Source organism: Protobothrops mucrosquamatus, unplaced genomic scaffold (assembly GCF_001527695.2).
Source record: "Protobothrops mucrosquamatus isolate PMUCROS unplaced genomic scaffold, P.Mucros_1.0 scaffold_209, whole genome shotgun sequence".
Lineage (NCBI taxonomy): Eukaryota > Metazoa > Chordata > Lepidosauria > Squamata > Viperidae > Protobothrops > Protobothrops mucrosquamatus.
Genome location: NW_015386285.1, coordinates 287537 through 306848, shown reverse-complemented (window position 1 = coordinate 306848; position 19312 = coordinate 287537). Strand labels below are relative to the sequence as shown.

At 42.3% G+C, this 19312-nt stretch overlaps 2 protein-coding genes across 2 annotated transcripts in view; both read left to right on the top strand.

The window, feature by feature from the left end:
- The first annotated feature begins 915 nt into the window (after positions 1-915).
- On the top strand, positions 916-14383 carry CCP110 (centriolar coiled-coil protein 110). The gene is made up of 14 exons (XM_015826484.1): positions 916-1056; positions 2291-2419; positions 4774-6358; positions 7116-7243; positions 7786-7966; positions 8754-8860; positions 9307-9423; positions 10016-10117; positions 10897-11013; positions 11249-11322; positions 11742-11804; positions 12734-12793; positions 12887-12969; positions 14246-14383. The coding sequence occupies exons 1-14, from the start codon at positions 916-918 to the stop codon at positions 14296-14298; spliced, it is 2940 nt and encodes a 979-aa protein (XP_015681970.1). The 3' UTR covers positions 14299-14383.
- Positions 14384-17710: 3327 nt separating this feature from the next.
- VPS35L (VPS35 endosomal protein sorting factor like) overlaps positions 17711-19312 on the top strand; it is a 36646-nt gene continuing 35044 nt past the window's right edge. The window contains exon 1 of the mRNA XM_015826410.2: positions 17711-17742. Coding sequence (XP_015681896.1) covers positions 17726-17742 — 17 coding nt within the window. The 5' untranslated portion in view covers positions 17711-17725. The remainder of the gene's footprint in view (positions 17743-19312) is intronic.

Here is a 19312-nt window from a genome sequence, read left to right as displayed (position 1 = left end):
CCCCTGACTTCCGGCCCTTCCCTTCGGTTGCCTGGAGACGCCGCGGGAGGCTTGCAACGGCCGCGGCTTCGTCACGCCGGAAGAGGCGGGGCCGTGCCCAGCGTTGCCAGGCGCTGGGCAGGACCGGCCTCAGTGGGCAGGAGCGGCGAAGGCGCGCAGTTTGCGCTCGTTGGAAACGGGGAGGCGGCCGGGGAATCCTCGGTGGGAGAGCCGAGGGGGCTGCGGGCCTGTCTGGGGCGGCACTGTCGGGGGTCTGGTCTGCAGAGAGCAAGGGGGGGGGATTCATTTAAGCTGCATATAAGGTGAAGCTTCGCTTAATGTTAGGCTGTGCTTAAATTGGGGCTGTATACATGTTAATATTGACATGTATATGATTTTCAGCTTGGCTTATTATTAAAATGTATTTAAATATTTAAGCTTTACTTCATGTGAGGCTGTAGTTAATATTGAGCTGCACTTAATGTTATCAAGCAGCATTAAATTTTAAGCTTTAATATATACATACATACACATACATATGCACATACACACACACACACACACACACACACACACACACACACACACACACACACACACACATATATATATATATATATATATATAGTAGTTTTGCTTGGTACAATATAATAATTGCTGTCTTTTGATTTCGGTTGCGGAGGTATTGGTTTTTCATCTTGATTTCCATAACAATTGTAGAGCTCTGTTGCAGAGTTCCTTCAGTTGGTAATACAATTTTCCAGGCTAGCAGTAACAACAGAGACAGATTAACCAGGGAATTGTAGGTAGAGTGACAAGTATTGTTGAATACAGTATATGCTGAGTTGTTATTTGCAAATGAGGTTTTTTTTCCCCCCACTCACTCACTCATTCACTCTCTCTCTGTGTCATTCTGCAGCCCAACTGCATTTTAAGATGGAGGAATATGAGAAATTCTGCAAGAAGCACCTGGCTAGGATTCAAGGAGAGTTTATGGAGAACAGAATGCCTTCTGTTGTTCAGCCCACAAATGTATCCCTTATTCGATTTAATGGGGTCCCCGTGCTTTCTCCTCTGGTAAGTTGGCTTCATTATGTCCATGTAAAAAAAGACAGTGACTCCACTTGAATTATGTTGGACACCTTGCTGTGTGTACATTGGGAATCTTCTGCCTTGCTTTTTTCTTATTTTTAGAGCAAATAATTTTTTCTCCTCTTCCATTAAGTGGAAGTGCAAAAGGGAAAAGGGTACTTTTTTCACGTTTGGTGGGCTTGTAAAGAGGTACAGGTTTATTGGCTTAGGGTTTGGAAATGGATAACAGAAATGACGGGTCAAAAAATCCAATATAAACCAGAGATGCTACTACTAGGAATATTAGAAAAAAAATATAAACAAAGATGATATATATATTTAATCATACATGTGATAACGGCGGCAAGAATTTTGTTTGCCCAAAATTGGAAAGCAACTGAAGTGCCTAGCGGAGATACGTTAATAAGGAAAATTTTGTATTGCGCAGAATTGGATAAGATGACTAAAGAATTAAAAAATCAGGAGGAAACAGAATACTATTTAATTTGGAATAAATTTTACAAATGGAGGGGGGGAAAGGGAAGTCGTTAGAAGGGATATAAGTAGAGGAAGAATATCTGAAATGTATAATGTATATGTATAGTGTGGAATGATCAGACAAAGATATATGTCAAAGATGATACACTACATTCAATGTTTTTTAATTTTTCCTTTGTATTTAATACAAAAATGTTTTTTTAAAAAATAAGAATAATTAAGGATGTGCACTGGGGAAATCTTTAGTAGTCCTTTACTAGAGCTCATGTGCCCGTTTCTTGCTTTTTGTGAGCGCTGGACCAAAACGGTTTACTTTTTATCTAGTGTCTTTTCTTTCCAAATTTCTCAAAATGTGAATTGCTGGCTTCAGTGCAATTGCATTGAGAAAACTTTGGGTCTGGCTTCAATGCTTGGTATCTTTGCTTATGTGTGGGGGTCTTTCTCCTGAAGCTTTACAATCTTAGTCACTTGTAACTTTGGTACTGTTTCTGGGGGCACTGGCTGAATAGATTAAAAAAACCTCCCTTTTTATGACCCTAAATCAATGACATTTAATAAAGCGTGAGCTCATGATGGTCCCATATGTACTTTTCCCCCCCAAAAAGGCAACTGGACTTTCTTGATTGTTTTTTTTTTTCTTTTGAAAACGTTTCGCTTCTCATCCAAGAGGTTCCTTCAGTTATTTTAAGAATCTCCACTGATATGAGATGGCAATAATAATTTGTCTCCCTTGCTTTTACAGCTGACTCTGGAGAAAAAGAAAGAACTTCAGCAAGACAGACAGAAAGCTCTGGATCTAGAACGCTGGCGACAGAATTCCAAGCAGAGGATTTTGCTGACCCGCGTTGAAGAAATAGTGGCCACCGTACAGGTGAGCTTGAAACGTTTATTTTTAGAGTTGGGGAAGCTGCCTTATCTGCAACATATTTCGAAGGGAACAGGCGCCTGTGCCCTTTCGCTCTCCAGGAGCAAAATCTCTGTTTTACATTTAATCACATAATTAAATTGCGTTAAATAATCCTGTTGAGAATTAAAGTAAGATGTCAGGATGGCAATTGGACAAGACATGCATGTATGGGTATGTGTGTGTGTGTGTGTTTGTGTGTACGTTAACCAACAAAGGAGAATATTTGTAGCTCAGAGTTGAAATGAGGGGTCCTTGGTGCTCTCTGAGCTTGGTTGTTTTCTTGCAGACGTTTCATTACCAAACTAGGTAACATCATCAGTGCTAGAAGGGAGTTGGGGTTGTGGAGAGGAGGAGGAGGAGGAGGTGGTAAAGGAAGACTGTGGGTTCCTTGGTGCTCTGAGCTTGGTTGTTTTCTTGCAGACGTTTCATTACCCAACTAGGTAACATCATCAGTGCTAGTCTTTCTCTCTCTCTGTGTGTGTGTATGTGTGTGGTGTATAGGTCGTGATTCATTCTTTCATATATTTTAACAAAGGATCTGGGTGCACCTGTAAACACCCCTAGCAGATTTATTGGAGCGTACCTTTAGGTAACCCAAGTTTACTTTTGCTAAATGCAGCATTTGGGCCCTTTTGATCTGGAACAAATCTGGAACAAATCTGGACAGTTAGTGTTGACATTTCCTCCTTATTGTGTTTACTGTAACAAACCCATGTAAATAGGCACAGGGGCCCGTCCCTCCCTCTCATAAATGCTGTGTATTTTTTTCTTTTCTTTCTGTAGCAGGCACATTAGGGTGTTGACACCGTTACTATTGAATTAAAGAGATCTGTGTGGTAACTGGAAGTGGTGAATGAGATTGTCCTGGTGCTTGACAGGCACAAGGCAAGTGGATTTCAGCCAACAATGGGGCTTTGTTGCTTTAAAGTAGCTGACTTGTTAGCTCAGCTTGTTTAGCTGGAGCGATAACAGGAGCCCGAACATGCCCCATTCAATTTCTTGCTGTGTTTACTAGCGTGCACTTGGCAACCATTACCTAGCCTGGGATTCAGAAGATATGGCAAGAGCGCTTTGAGAATACAATAATAGTCACATTTCTTCTACACAGTGTGTATTTTTAACCGTGCCGTAGCTTGCAGGCAATTAATTGTATTTTTAACCGTGCCGTAGCTTGCAGGCAATTAATTGTCTTGTTTAAGAGTTGCCTGCAACTATACAGTAGTTGGCTGATTAACTTGACGCTCTTTATACTTAAAAAAAATAACCTTTTAAAAATTGTGACAGATCAAATTGAGAGCCAGTTTGGTGTAGTGGTTAAGGTACTGGCCCATGGGTAGGCAACTCTTTTATGACTCGTGGACTTCAACTCCCAGAATTCCTGAGCCAGCATAGCTATCCACCCATTGCCAAGCCCAGGGGTAGGCAACCTTGGCTCTTTTATGACTCGTGGACTTCAACTCCCAGAATTCCTGAGCCAGCCATGCTGAGGGGAAAGGGAGAGGTTTCCAAGCTGAGCCATGCTGGGAATTCTGGGAATTGAAGTCCACGAGGAATTCTGGGAATTGAAGTCCACGAGTCATGAAGGAGCCAAAGTTTCCCCCATGCTGGCTCAGGAATTCTGGGAGTTGAAGTCCACGAGTCATAAAAGAGCCAAGGTTGCCTACCACTGTACCTGCCTAAAAACCAAGAGACTGTGAGTTCTAGTTCTGCCTTAGGCATGAAACCTTGCTCAGTAACCTTGGGCAGTCATTCTCAGCCCAGCCCAGCCCACCTCACAGGGTTGTTGTGAAGGAAATAGAAAGAGGACGGAGCATTAGGCATGTCCACCGCCTTGAGTTACTTACGAAGTAATAAAAATCGGATAAATAAATCGGATGAATTAAAATCTGTACGGTTAGGGTTAGGTTGCTACATCGGCCCAAAATTTGCATTTTGTCTGTAAATCCACTGATCAGTTGATCCCTCTCTCAGGAATGGTTACAATCCTGTTTGTAATCACTGTGATTTTTTTTTAAAAAAAAATTTAGTTCTAAAAGTTATTTGCTACGCATTACACACGTTTATTAGCCTGCCCAGCTCTGTAAAGATTCGGAGCGTTGTGCAATAAAATCAATCTTAAAAGGCAATTAAAAACCCAAAGGTTTGTGGGAATGGGATGGAATGAGTAAAGGCTTGAGTGGGTAAACAGGTTGACCATCTCAATTACGTGGATCCTATCCAGTATACCTTTTACATTTTTTGGGGGGGAGGACTTTTAGAGCAACCTACTAATTTTTTAACCGAGCACTTTAAATCAATCTTTTTTCTAACCCTGACAGATGAAAAAGATGTCCAGCCAAAACGATTTAGATCAGTCTGAGAAAGAGAATATTCAGTTGGATTTAGAATCAGAAATATTGAACGACTCTGCAACAGAACTGTGCAGCGTTTTGCCAAATTCTACTGCTTTAGAGCCTAAACAGACCCCAGATATTAAGCCAATAGATACACAGGTTGCATCAAACAGGAATTCTTTTGAAGGAACAGAACAATTTATCCCTCCTAATCCCACGGAAACTTCGAGTAATCGTTCAGAAGAGAGAATTGGCTCAGAAGGTCCGTTTTCCAGGCTTCCAGGCACCTCTCCTTCAAACGAGATTACCAAGAAGATGGATTCCATTGACCCTGGGCTAGGTGCTGGGGAAGCTCCCGACCCATACGTCATGAGCCTTCAGAACCTCTTAAAAAAATCCAGGGAGTACATTCAGCGAGAACAAACACGACGCAGCCTGCGAAGCAGTTCCAAGAGGAACAGCACCGGAAGCCACCCGGATAAAGAAAACAGCGCCGTTAAAATGAACGAGTTGGGGAAAGAGAGAGGAAAATTGACAGGCAGGAATACTCCAGTTCCATCCCTGGAGAAATCCAGCCTTATCAAGCCCGGTGTTCCTCAACCTTCCTCGATCTCAAAAAATCTATCCAGTGGTGCAGCCTCGCCCAGTTTTTCTAAAGTCGATATCCCGATGAGATCCGGAACGCCTCCCGTTTTGGACTCGGATTCGGAGGAAGAATTCAAAAAGGTCTCTCTCTTCGGAAAGGACAGCGTTCTCCGGAGCTTCACCGGGTCTTACTCGAAACTTCCCAGTCCTGAGCCAAGTCTGAGCCCCAAGATGCACAGGAGACGCCCCAGGCCCTCTTCCGTCGGCCACATTGTCATCACCAACCCCGTGAACGCCTCCGAGTTGAGTCCCCAAGGAAAGGGAAGGGCTGCGGACGTGATCGTTCAGGATGCCAGAGAGAGGCCGACGGCCTCCGATCCCGTGCCAAATCTCTCTGCGGATCTCGTCCCCGTGTGTCCCCGCAAAGCTCAGGCGGCGGACAACAACTCTTCAGATACCTTCAATGATGAAGTGTGTCAGCTTCCAGCCCATCAGCAAGAAGGTGGAAGCTTCCTGGCCCATCCCACAATAGAGGGAGGACCGACATTAGAAAATAGAGCCGCATCAAGCAGCTGCCTTGCAAATCTCAGCCCCCAGGAGCTGCAGGATGTGAGCCGTGCCCTGTTGACCCAGAAGCCAGCCAGGATTGAGAGGTTGCCGGACAAGGTCAAGGGCAGCGTGGCCACGGAACTCAACAAATCCTACGACGTGGCGCGCCCATCGCCCTTGCTGATGCAGATGCAGGGTAAGCCGCCTCTGGATACCCCGGAAGCGACTCTTGGAAAGGAGCACCTTTTGGAGAATGGGTTGGAAAAAGTGAAACGGAGACTCGAGCTGGAGGGGGATGCAGTGCAGAAGGAAAACACGCCGTGGGTCGCGTCTGCGGAAATGGACGTGCCGGAGAGGCGACGGCCGCACGATCAGAGGTATCCGGGCAGAGCTGCACTTGAGGTCAAGAACAAAACGCCAGCGCCATGTCTCGGAGGTAAGGAAATAGACGCCGTGCAGGTAGTCCTTGACTTCACAATGGTTTGTTTGGCAACTGTACAAAGTTACAGTGGCGCTGTGGGAAAAGTGACCGACAACCAGTACGCGCCCTCACGACATCGCAACATCCCCATGGTCATGTGATCAAAATTCGGGGACTTGGCAACCAGCAGAGAGAGAGAGAGAAGTTGTGAAAAGTGAGATTAGAGCGCCCAATTGGCTTTCATGCGTAAGGCGGTACTAGAACTCACCCTCTCCTGGTGATTGACTCAATGTCACCCAACCGGCTTTCATGCGTAAGGCGGGACTAGAACTCACCGTCTCCTGGTGATTGACTCAGTGTCACTAAGCTGGCTTTCATGCCTAAGGGGGACTAGAACTCACCGTCTCCTGGTGATTGACTCAATGTCACCCAGCTGGCTTTCAGGCATAAGGCGGGACTAGAACTCACCGTCTCCTGGTGATTGATTCAGTGTCACCCAACTGGCTTTCATGCCTAAGGGGGGCTAGAACTCACCATCTCCTGATGATTAGCTCAAGGTCACCCAGCTGGTTTTCATGCCTAAGGCGGGACTAGAACTCACCGTCTCCTGGTGATTAGCTCAAGGTCACCCAGCTGGTTTTCATGCTTAAGGCGAGACTAGAACTCACGGTCTCCTGCTTTCTAGTCTTTTGCCTTAACCACTAGACCAAACTGGCTCTAAAACCCCTGGATTTTACAGGAATTGATTATATCTCATCTCGGTGCTTTGCAGAAGAGGAAGCATTAAGGCAGAAGATGCAGGCCCTTGCAGAGCTGAGGCAAAAGCTGGAAGAGCAACATGCCCAGCAGTTGTCGTTGTTGATAGCAGAGCAGGAGCGGGAACAGGAGAGGCTCCAGAAGGTGAGAAGAGCCGAAGGAAATCCCTGGAGGTAGAGATCCTGGACCTTTCCCACTTTGCCAGAAACCTGGATGTGCAGGGATTCTGACTGTGAACAAAGGGTTGGGATTGAAAAGCCGGGATAGGGATCTCACGATGAGCCTTCCCCAACCTGGTGCTCTCTGGATCTATCCCAGGGCAAATTTCCCAGAATCCCCAGCTGAGGAACACTGGGAAGGGGTCATTGCAACCCATCTGGAATGCACAAAGTAGGGCCAAAACCGTGTCTTGAGTTGTAAAAAGAATATTTAATAAATATCAAGCCAGGTGGGTGGACATTTTTAATCTTGGGTGGATTTGATTGGCAGCGAAGATTCAAATGAAGATTCAAATGAAATTAAGGGAGACATCCTTAAAATGAAACGACCAGATTGGGAGAATGAAAAAGTCCGGCGTGAGGTCACGTAAGGCAGGCTTTCATTAGAAAAAAACTGTCCTTGAGACATTTGTTGTATCCTCAGAATGCTGGTTTGTAACCCACCTCTCTGTTTTCTTAAACGGCCAGGAGATCGAAGATCAGGCCCGGAGATTAAAAGAGGACAAAAACACAACTCCAAGTGGGATTCCTCCAATGAATATTGGCAGTGGTGTAGCCCTGGAGTGGAGAAAAATCACGGATACTAATCTGTTGGAGTCTGTGCTGAATCAAGTGGAGGCTGTCCATAGCACCAACCTGGAGAATGAGGGTAAAAGCAAAAATATGGATGAATATGTAGCCCCAGGGGGAATAAAACACGAAGAACATGTCCTTCGCATTAGATTGAAGTTTCATGTGTTTTCTGGGGTTGACTATCTCGAATTAAGTATTAAAAACCACAGAAACTCTCCATTCCCTTCCTGTATAATTCCTGAAAGACAGAACTGAACCTTTAAGGCTACAGATAGTCCTCTATTTACGACCAGTTGCTTAACAACCACTGTGTAGCCTTAACGACTGTGCCATGGGTAGGCAACTTTGGCTCTTTTATGACTCGTGGACTTCAACTCCCAGAATTCCTGAGCCAGCATGGGGGAACTATGGCCCCTTCATGACTTGCGGACTTCAGCTCCCAGAATTCCTGAGCCAGCATGGCTCAGCATGGAAATCTCTCCCTTTCCCCTCAGCATGGCTGGCTCAGGAATTCTCGGAGTTGAAGTCCACGAGTCAAAAGAGCCAAGGTTGCCTACCCCTGGATTGTGCCATTCACTTTACCACTGCCGCATTCACTTAACAACTGCCAAAAGCTCATAAAATCAGGCCTGGTCATGTGGCGACCTGTTTAAAGACATATGATTGTAATTGTGAGCTCAGCTATGGTGGTAAGTCGAGGGTTACCTGTATTATTTCCATGATCCAGACAGACGGAGTAACGACCATGGAATATTTTAGCTGGCACGAATAAGGAATAGCCTATCGCCAATACCCGTTTATTTAGCTTTGATAATTTGTTTGCTTAATTATGACTTCGACTGTTAACAACTTTTCAAACCTAGGTTTTGGGAACACTGGGTCTCCATTCTACCTCTGGGATCAGCCAGCAAGTGGAAAACCGGTTTTGGTATCCAGGTCTATTAGCCGGAGTAAAATGAGGTGGTCTCAGGTAAGGATTTAAAGAGAAATGTTGGCAAATAAATCCTAGAGGAATTAATATTAACATTTGATTGGTGCAAGTCGCCATTTGGTCATTGCTGTTTTATTAGTGTGGAAATTTGGTATCCCATTTTTTTTATTAATACTTGTTACTTACGCTAATATTAGTGTGGGAATTTGGTATCCCATTTTTTATTAATACTTGTTATTTATGCTAATATTGGTGTGGGAATTTGGTATCCCATTTTTTTTATTAATACTTGTTGTTTATGCTAATATTAGTGTGGGAATTTGGTATCCCATTTTCAGGAAATGCATATAAAATGCCATAGCATCCGACTGATATAATGGAGGCTTTTTTTAGGTGATTAAAATGCTGCTTTTTTAGGTGATTAAATGCAAGCTAATGGGTGAAATACCCTTGTGGTTACCTGAATTTAACCTTTCCTCTTGAAGGTGTACAGTCCTGCCATGAAAAGGAAATTCAACAAGATCTCTGCTCTAGCCAAGGGATTTTTAACCAGAAGACTTTTGCAAACAGAGAAGCTGAAGCATCTTAGACAAACAGTCCACGTAAGGAACCAGCTGCATAGGCTCTCTGGCTGTGAATGTGCATGTACACATAATTAAAATGCAGAATGCTTCCCCCCCCCCTCTCTTCCTTTCTCTGCACCAGCTGCTCTTTTAGAAACTTGAATTGTCTGCAGAAATAGTTTAAAAATTGCGTTCAATCATGTGGGTACCTCAACATACAACTATTATTCTATTTACCCGTAGGACCAAAATTCCAGGCCCAACTATAGTCATAGGTCTACCTATACCATCGTTCTTTTCCCTGGCCACAGTGACCCCAAAAGTTGGAATCCCATGAAAATCCATTTTCCATCTTGTCCAGTTCAGCTTCCAAGTGACATTAGGAGATCAACGGTGATTTTGTTCATCCATGAAACCAAAGTTATTAGAGGCCTACCTGACGGCTTCTTCAGTGCCATCCTGTTCCTAATCAGTTTTCCCTGAAAATGAATTATTTGGCAGATATTCTCTTTGGAGGAACTTTCCCGCTTTCCTTGAAGCAACCGTCGCCTCAGTGGCTTGGCGTTTGAATTCATTGTGAGAAGAACTGTACTTGTAGGACAAACCGTGTACATGTGTCTGCTTTTTGTAGGATACCATGGAGTTCATCAAAAACTTCCAATCCGAAGCGCTGTCGAAGAGAGGGAATCTCCCAGCTCAAGATGCCAATCTCCAAGAAAGAGTGGTCGCGCAGGTAAGGGCCAGGGATAGGCAACCTTGGCCCTTTTATGACTTATTGTGAACTCCAATACCCAGAATTCTTGAACCAGCCATGCTGACTCAGGAATTCTGGGAGTTGAAGTCCACAAGTCATAAAAGAGACAAGGTTCCCTACCCCTGGGTAAGGGGTATACAAAAATCTGTTGCTATTTGTTAAGTGAGCTTTGCCCTGGTTTATGACCGTTCTCGCCACAGTTGTTAAATGAATCACTGCAGTTGTTAAGTTAGTAACACGGTTGTAAAGTGAATCTGGCTTCCCCCGTTGACTTTGCATGTCAGAAGGTTCGCAAAAGGGGATCACGTGACCCCAGGACACTGGAACCGTCATAAAGATGAACCAGTGGCTGAGCATCCGGATTTTGATCACGTGACCCTGGGGATGCTGCAACGGTTGTGTGAAAAACATTCACACAATTTTTTTCCCTCAGTGCCATTGTAATTTTGAATGGTCACTAAACCAACGTGTACGTCGAGGACTGCTTGTCCTCAAACACACAAAAGGTACATTCTGTAAAACGAAAATAATGTCAAGATGTAGTCGGGCAGGAATAGACAACCTTGGTTCTTTTATGACTCGTGGACTTCAACTCCCAGAATTCCTGAGCCAGCCATGTTGGCTGGGAGTTGAAGTCCACGAATTTCTTTGGGGCTACCCTGAAAGACTCTGTGTGGTATCTAGGTGTTTCTTGTGAATATTATCTGAGCAAGATTGTAGCATTTGAAGTTTAGTTGATGTTTGTTTGTTTGTTTCAGCTGCAGGCGGCACTGTACGATATTCACGATATTTTCTTCAAAATGGAAGCGTCAGAAAGGATGAGCATCTTGCGTCAAGATCGAGAAATCCGCAAAGAGAAAATGCTTCGGCAGCTGGTGCGTGGCGGTCACACATCACTTACTGTGCTCGTTCTACGCAGCAACCTCTGTTTTTTGTTTTCTTTGGGACTTTGAAAAGCCTTAAGGCTGGTTTTAAATACAGTTTGTCACCAAGACGCATGATCACAGCTTGTTCTAACTGTAATTCAGGCGAGGTTATTTTCTGTTCAACGTAATATCCTACAAATTGTCTTGTGATAAAACTAACGTCTCGTAATTGTTGGGTGTCTAGGATAAAGCCAAGTCCCCAAGAGTGACACTTTCTACAGCTACGCAGAAGTCTCTTGATAGAAAGAAGTATATAAAGTACGTGGCGGAAACGGTAACACAACCGTGCAAGCAGCACGCGGAGATATTGTAGATGTGTTGGCAAAGTGCTTGATGTTTTAAGGTTTGTCAGTTGCCGTCAAAAAGTGGGAACCTTGGTTTTGAATCAGGGGTGTCCAACCTCGGCAACTTTTAAGATCTGTGGACTTCAACTCCCAGAATTCCCCAGCCAGCCATGTCTGAAAATGCTCAAAATCTTGTCTTTTCTAAAGCTATATGTACATCCTGCTTGCACATGGTTTGGCAACTCACCCCCTTTGTTTGCAGTTTTCAACAAAACAAGGAGATAGAAATAAGGCAACTCGAATCCTGTGCTTGCTTATAATATCTTACACACAACAAGATAATTTTGTCTTCTCCCAAACTCTATTTTCACGTGCTGCTTTTCCCCCCAATAGGGCTGCTGAAATGGGAATCCCAAATAAAAAAGCAATTGGGAAGCAAAAGATTTTCGAAAACAGGTTTGTAACATTTTAAGTAGTATTGTAGTTATACCATCCTCATCGTGCAAATCCAGTCTAAACAGCTGGCTAATTGTGCAACCAACCATAATAATAATAATAATAATAATAATTGCTTGGTTCTGCACATATACTACTAATCGTCACATTATTGTGAACTGATAATAAAACTCGCACGCTCCCCGTTTCCAATAACTCCTGAAGTGTTTACAACAATTTGTCTTGTGTATTTGTCCCTCGCTTTTCCCCCCCATTCCACCCTGAATTTTCTAGCTGTTTTCATTACTCTCTTTCTCCTGCTGTTCTATCAGAAAGCAGCCATCTGACCAGACTATAATTACTAAAATTTTAGAGTGTGCAGAAATGGATAGATTAACATTAGAAATGAAAGAAAAAGATGATTCCATTTATTTTAGAACTTGGGAAAATTTTTTATCAATGGTTAGAGACACGTTAGAACTTGAAGGATTCAATATTTTAGAATAGATGACTGATTTTTAACCGAGTTCTAACTAATACTTTGATGGCATGATTATTTTTCTTGATTTACTGATTTTCATTTGTTACTTTTGATTGTTAGGATTTTTTGAGATTTTATTAGCAGTGTTTGCTTAATAGATCAACGTATTTGTTTACTAATTGTTTTTAATATGTTATAGTCTAAACTTTGGTAAAAAATGGTTGAATGTGATATTTACTCATTATTATGATCCGGACGGTAGCTTGTTTGTTGAAATACGTGATTGTACCTATCCTTATTTTACCCTAAATCCTTTATTTCCTTCCCCTTCCCTTTACCTCCCACCCCCTCCCTTTACCACACCTGTATTGTTCCTATTTTTCCTTACTTATATAAACTTAATAAAATTTTGTTAAAAAAAGAAAGCAGCCGGTATTATTACAAAATCCAAATGTTATTTCTTCTGCAGAGTTCTTCAGCCCAACCAAGGTCAAAATGCTCCTATCCAAAGGCTGCTGTCCAGACAAGGGTAAGAAAGAACTTCTCGTACATGGGTGTGTGGGGGAATAGCATTTTACCGTGGATGCAGGTGACTTATGACCTCCCTTTTATATTCAATCAGAACCTCTAAGGCCTCAGTGAAAAGGGCTGAGCAAAATAGAAAGAAGCCCTCAGACAGCAGAGTGCCTAGCAAGGCCTCTTCAGGTGTGTACACAAAATCCGGTGCTGGGATCTCTCAAATAAAAAGGGAAGCTTTCCGTAGAAGAAGCTCAAGCAGCAGCAGATGTTTCCTTTTGGTGCAACAGCTGTGCTCTTAACTGCGCCGTACTAACCCTCACTGGAATGAACACCACACAAAATGCCAAAGTTGTGATCACCGATTGCATGAAGAGGCGACTCAGTTTCACTCGGGTCCACCATAGTAGGTTCCTCTGAGCAAAGCTTCAGAAACTGAGCAGATGGCATTTTTATTTTATATTTTAGTTGTGTTTCATTTGTGGATAACACCAGATGCCTGAATGTTGGTGGGTTTCTTGTGTGTCTTAACTAAAACTTCCTGGCTGGAACATTAACCTGTTTCTCACCTGATTATGCATGTTTGTGCCTCATACATACATCATATGTATGTAATATGACGAAGGGAAGTGTGTGGCCTTAGAAGATCTTGGATGCTAATTGAGCTTTGCATGTGGAACTTTCTTTTGGATGTGATACAAAAGGTTTCTGAAAGCTAACATTAATTTAGAAAAAAGGCAGAAAGGGTTTACAGGTAGTCCTTGAGTTACAACCATTTGTTTAGTGGCCGTTTGAAGTTACAACGGCACTGAAAAAGGTGACTTCGATACTCAAGTCATGTCTGGCTTTGTCCATTGCGTTAAGTCAAAATGGGGGTTGGTTTGGGCAGAGAGAAAACTCAGCCATCATGGGTTGGGAAGTACTTTTTTTGGGTGGTTTTAGTGTGTTGGATGAACTTGACCCATTGTGGTTTATTTAATAAGCCATGACTAACCACAGATTAAATCACTGTGAATCCAAGTTGTTTAAAGATCAACCAACCCACCGTGCAGTGGTTTTACCTCTCTACCTTTTCCACAGCTTTCTTGTACCTCCCCACAGTTTATCTAGAATTGTCAACAATGATTTTTCTCCATCCTGAAGTGTTTTGACAAAATAATTCGAAATCTAATTTTAATGTGGGCCTGCTGAGTTTCTTAGAAGTTCAGGAATTCAAACTTCCCAAATCTGCTTACGCCGAAAAACAGCTGTTTGTCGCTGCTTCTCGTCGCTATCATGGACAACCTTGATTTATTTCTATATGTAGTTGGACACTTAATGCTATTCCTCTGCTAAGCTGCCCTTGAGAACAGAATTTCCATTTGCACCTGCTTTAAAACTGCTTGCTTGTGACAAAATGGTTGGCATTTTAAGCTAGTTACCTTTTAATAAACCAGAGGAAGTGATTTCTGATTTTTGCTTTCAGGAGTATCTGCAGGAAGAATCCCAAGAAAGAAGCCAAGTGTTGTGACAACCTAAGAAGGCAGCATTCCCTAGGCTAGGAAGTGGTGTAGCGTTGTCCTTCAACGTTCTCCAGATGTTTCTTCCAAAATGCAGGTCAATGACAGATCTGTACGTACTCCTGTTAAAGAGACTCAGAAGACTTTGGAAATATGAATGAATGAAGACGAAGGAAATACGAATGAATGAAGGCAAAAGAAATACAAATGAAGGCGAAAGAAATATGAATGAATGAAGGTGTGAAGGAAATATGAACGCCTGCGAAGGCGAGCCTTCCATTTGAGTTCTGGGTTTTTGGCCTTTGCTTACCCCCTCAAGTAGATGTTTTCATGGGGATTTTTCAAGGATCTTTTTTAACCTGGGCTGCGTTTTTCAATTGTGCAATAAATAACCCTGAAGTGTAGTTGCTTTAGATGTCCTACATTCCTGCTTCTCTCTGCCATGCTTTGGGATGGTTCAAAGCACTTCTGAAAAGCAAATTGTTGGTCTCTCTGGATTGTTTCTAAAGGTGGCTGCACTTTTGTGTTGCGCAAAGCTTGTCTTGGGCACTTCAGTCCTCTGGAAATCAGGAGGGTCATGGTGGCGCTTACTGAACATATGTTTAAGTTTTCGGCAATGATGCTGTTAATCAGAGGGTATAAATACTGTATTCACCCACCTCCTTTTTCTGGCTGGGGTCTTGTTTCTGAGCATGTGGTGAGATCTCATTTAAAAGATGCTATCAAACTTGATTTTTGTCCTAAGTGAACTAGAAATCTCTTTAACAAATGATAACAACTATTAGCTGGGCAGGGAAACTTATGTTGATAAACATTTGCCTCATTTATCTTTTTAAATTCAGATATCTGGGGGCGTTCTTTATAAACAACATTTGAATAATGAACAACCAGTGCTAATAGTAAGTTGAACCAACATTGTCCAACTTATATTAGCCCAATGTTACTTAACTTAATATGGGACTAGTGGCAAATTGGACTAACATTGCCCATCTCTTCTCTTTCAACGTATAAGATGAGATTAACCACAATCTTAAATTTCACAGAAAAGCTAGATGAACTAAACCATTTCAAAATATAAATTGAATTCATGTAAATATTGTTTTGGAGGGGGGGGGGGGAAAGCCAAGTGGATTTTAATGTGATTTTGACAGATTGAAACAAGACCATGTTGGGAAATAAATTGGTGTGCTGTTTTTAGCTTAGCAGTGCTTTATCCCAGTAGCTTATTGAGTCACAGTTAATGTCTAATGTTAATTTTACATGTTCACATTAATGTTTTGCCAGTGGTAGTGGTTTCAGATGTGGTATCACTGAAATCATTCCCAATTGAATGGAAAAATTAAGGTTCGGCTAAAAAAAATGGGGTTAACTTTATACATGGAGACAGTTATTTAGACTAAGATGCTTATAAACTTACATGTATCTCCTAATGCTTTTATTACACCATGCAATGTTTTAAAATCACATTTGGGACTGGGGCTGTCTTGATGCCAGTGTAAAAAAAAAGTCAAGGATTATTGATAGAACGGTAATCCAAATTTGCTGGATTATCCTGGTTTATTGTAGACAAAAACCCAATACAGACGGATGAACAAATCAACAATGTAAAATTTTAAGCAACATCCAGCCCCAGCCCCTGTGGATTTTTCATCCTGACTAAAGCAGGATGTATAAGCAAACCCCAACTTGATTACAAGCATTTGGTCAAACAAGCATCTGATTTGAATTTTGCACAAATGCTTTGTATTTCTGGCTTTTTTCAATCGGCTTCTATGCTTGTTTTATCTGCTTAAATGAAGGGAGGTCTGAAATAGGAGTCAGTGAACTACAGAGGTTAACTCTGCTTTCATGGGGAAAATGGACAAGCCACAAATTGTGATGTAACCAATCATGGTTTTAAAGATTGCCCTTGGCTAATATGAGCAGCATAATGCAAGCGTTTGTCACGGGAATAATTCACTGTGTTTTGATTTTAAATCTTATTTTCAATGCTCCTGCCTGAGGTTCATAAAGTCTGAACTGAAGATTCACAAGCTGACTTAAAAAATGTGGATATTACCTTGCATGTTAGACTACAGTTTACATGTTATGTCGATGCTAAAAATAATCTAATCTGTGTGCTGTGAGGTTAGCCATAGGCCGCCGCATGTAAATAGAAGCATGTTTTTATCTACAAGTACAGTAATTTAAATGGACCTTTTGATATTTTAGAACAGAATTTTGTATTTATAATTTAACAGCCTATGGACTTCTGTTTACAAGTGCCAGGATGCCTTTTTGTAACTTAATGTTTCATATTTATTTATTCTTTGATATTTGTTTGCTTTTCTTTGAGTGGAATGCCATGCTATTATAAGCCTTATTTTTTTATATTGGTTTTCACCTGTCCTTTTTTTTAATCTCCTTAAGTATATTACACAATTAAACTTTTTTTTTTAAAAAAAAAAACCACCCTCAAGTGTTCGTCTGCGTGCATATACACTTTCTTCCTCAACCTGTTTCTGTGATGCTAAGGATAATTTTGGATGATCAAAACCGTGCAGACTTCAGTTTTCCACTTTATAAAACCTTAATATCTAGGCTGTGGGACAGCGATCAGTCAGGGGACACTGAAAAAAAGCAAATACTTTAAATGGATTGCTTTGTGCTTGCTGCTTATTTATTTTCTTCGGCTTGAAAGCGCACACACATCATCTGTTTCTGGAATCAAATGCTTTTGGGACTGCCCTACAAGTTCCATCAGTCCCAGCCAGGCAGCAAGGATCCTAGAGAAAACAACAACAACACAATTCTAGAAAGTGGGGGGGGGGAGGACACAAAGAATCCTAACAATTCTAAGATTCAGTTCCAACATTGCACCCAGTCACATCTGGCTAACTATAAGCCGTGGTCACCCTAAGCTCTGGTTCTTGGACAAGCCACCTTCAGCCGCTTGCCTTGCAATGTCATGATTTAGTAGGAAGCTTCTAAAGCAGCTTTGCAGCTGTGTGGAATCCCAACTCCCAGAATTCCCTTGCTGGGCACTTCCCTGATTGGCCAGGGAATTCTGGGAGTTGGGAGTCCACACAGCTGAAAGCTGCCAAGGTGGGAAAACATTGCTTTAAAAAGTTGAGGCCCTACGGATAAGCCAACATAGCTCGGCCAAACCAGCATAAGCTAGTATCAATATAAGCATCACTTTTCAAGCAGTGTTTCTCAACCTTGACAATTTTAAGGCATGTGGACTTCAACTCCCAGAATTCCACAGCCAGCAACGCTGGCTGTGGAATTCTGGGAGTTGAAGTCCACATGCCTTAAAATGGTCAAGGCCTTCGCCGGCTCGGTTCCAAGCAGTCTTTCGCCCCGCCCCTCGGTAGCCAAGGCAACCGGGCAAGCGCCCTTCTCCAACGTGGCCGCTCCGGCGTCGGGCGGCGCTCGCGGGCGGGGAGTCACGTGAGGGAACCAAGATGGCTGCCTTCCCGTGGTGAGAATCGCGGCGGGGAGGGAGGGAAGGAACGGAAGAAGCCGAAGGGGCCCTCAAAATAAAGGCGCCTCGGCTTTCCCGCCCTTTTTATTCCCCCCCTCAGAGGATACTAGGCCTCAGACATGGCTGGGGAGGGGGCGCCGGGGTTTGAAAGGACCGCCCCCTCCGTGGTCCTCCTTAGAAGCGTCGGAATGACAACTCCCATCATCCTGCACATGCTGAGAAGGATGGAATGTCTTCCCGGGGGGGGAGGGGGGCGGTTGGAATTGTGGAATTGTGGCCTTAAGGCCCTCAGAGAGGCTTGGGCAGGTAGAAATCCAACAGGGATATCCTACTGTGACCTTGTTTCCTTATGGGGGGGGGGGGGGGAAACGAAGGACCCATCTGGAAAAAAAGGGACAGGTTTTAAAAGAGGTGTTTTTTAAAAAAAATAAATAAAAAAGGTTGGTTTTGATGTTACTCTCTTTGACCAAGGGAAATTCCAGACCGAGGAAAACTACAGAAATAGTAGTCGAATAAAACTACAGAAATAGTAGTCGAATAAAAATAAAGTAAAACAGTATAGCTTAATTTATTTTTTTAAAGATGATTTGATTTTCATATTGTCACACGAACGTGAAAACATTGTGTGGCAAGTGGTACTGTTTGTAGGACCATAGTTAAATGGCCAAAATAAAGGTTTTAAGTAAATTACCCTGAAAGTATAAAAGTGTGATGAAAAGTTACGTATTTGAGAAAATTCTAGACTTTTATATGTGCTGTCACTTCCCTTCATTATGCCACAAAAGTAGGCTTCCAAAGGAAATGTGGGAGTGCGGAAATATTGCTGAAATATCTTCTATTTCACCAGTGATCAGGTCTTTACTTCCTAATTCAACTTATTACAGAGAAGTGTACATTTTTCAAATGGGACTGGCTTCACACTGACAAACTGTCTTACAGCTGACCACCTTGGTTGAATCCAGCCATTATGGTTTCTTCAATATACCAACATTAAACATGAAGATTACAGCAATGTTGTCAGTCCAAAAATTAGCTTTTGGAAAGAAAGAACAGTATTTTACATTCATTTCTTTCTAATACCAGTTGGTGTCGCTGGTGATTCATCTTGGGACCTAAATCTTCCTTCTCTTTTGTTAGTAAATGTTTTACAAGTTGCAAAATGTCTGTGTTGAACTGACAAAAATGAATTTTTTTTGCAGCTTGCCTTGAACATATAAAGTTTACTTTTATGAATTATGGTATATCTCAGGCTTGATCTTTCAGATGGTATTAGATTGGGCTTACCATCATTATAGTTGTCCCATGCTGGTTACAGTGATTGGAAGTAGAATTTGGTGAGTGGGGCAGCAGATAAATTTAATAAAGAAATACATCTCTAGAAAAATTACTTGTTGCCAGTCTACTCTGTAGATTTCTTTGGAATTCTTCTAAACATCTTATAGAAAATATTGTGGAATGGTGTGTCAGACTTGACCTTCAGCATACTGGTTTGAATACTTGACTCTGCTGAAACAGTCATGGATTAAAACTGACTTGCCATATGTGATTTATGATTCCTTCATTTATT

What these genes read in the sequence shown, in the direction of transcription:
- CCP110 (XM_015826484.1), top strand. Translation starts at nt 916, where the DNA reads ATGGAGGAATATGAGAAATTCTGCAAGAAGCACCTGGCTAGGATTCAA. An exon ending in CACCAACCTGGAGAATGAGG is followed by an intron (nt 7,967 to 8,753) that starts GTAAAAGCAAAA and finishes TTTCAAACCTAG; the next exon opens with GTTTTGGGAACACTGGGTCT. An exon ending in ATCTTAGACAAACAGTCCAC is followed by an intron (nt 9,424 to 10,015) that starts GTAAGGAACCAG and finishes TGCTTTTTGTAG; the next exon opens with GATACCATGGAGTTCATCAA.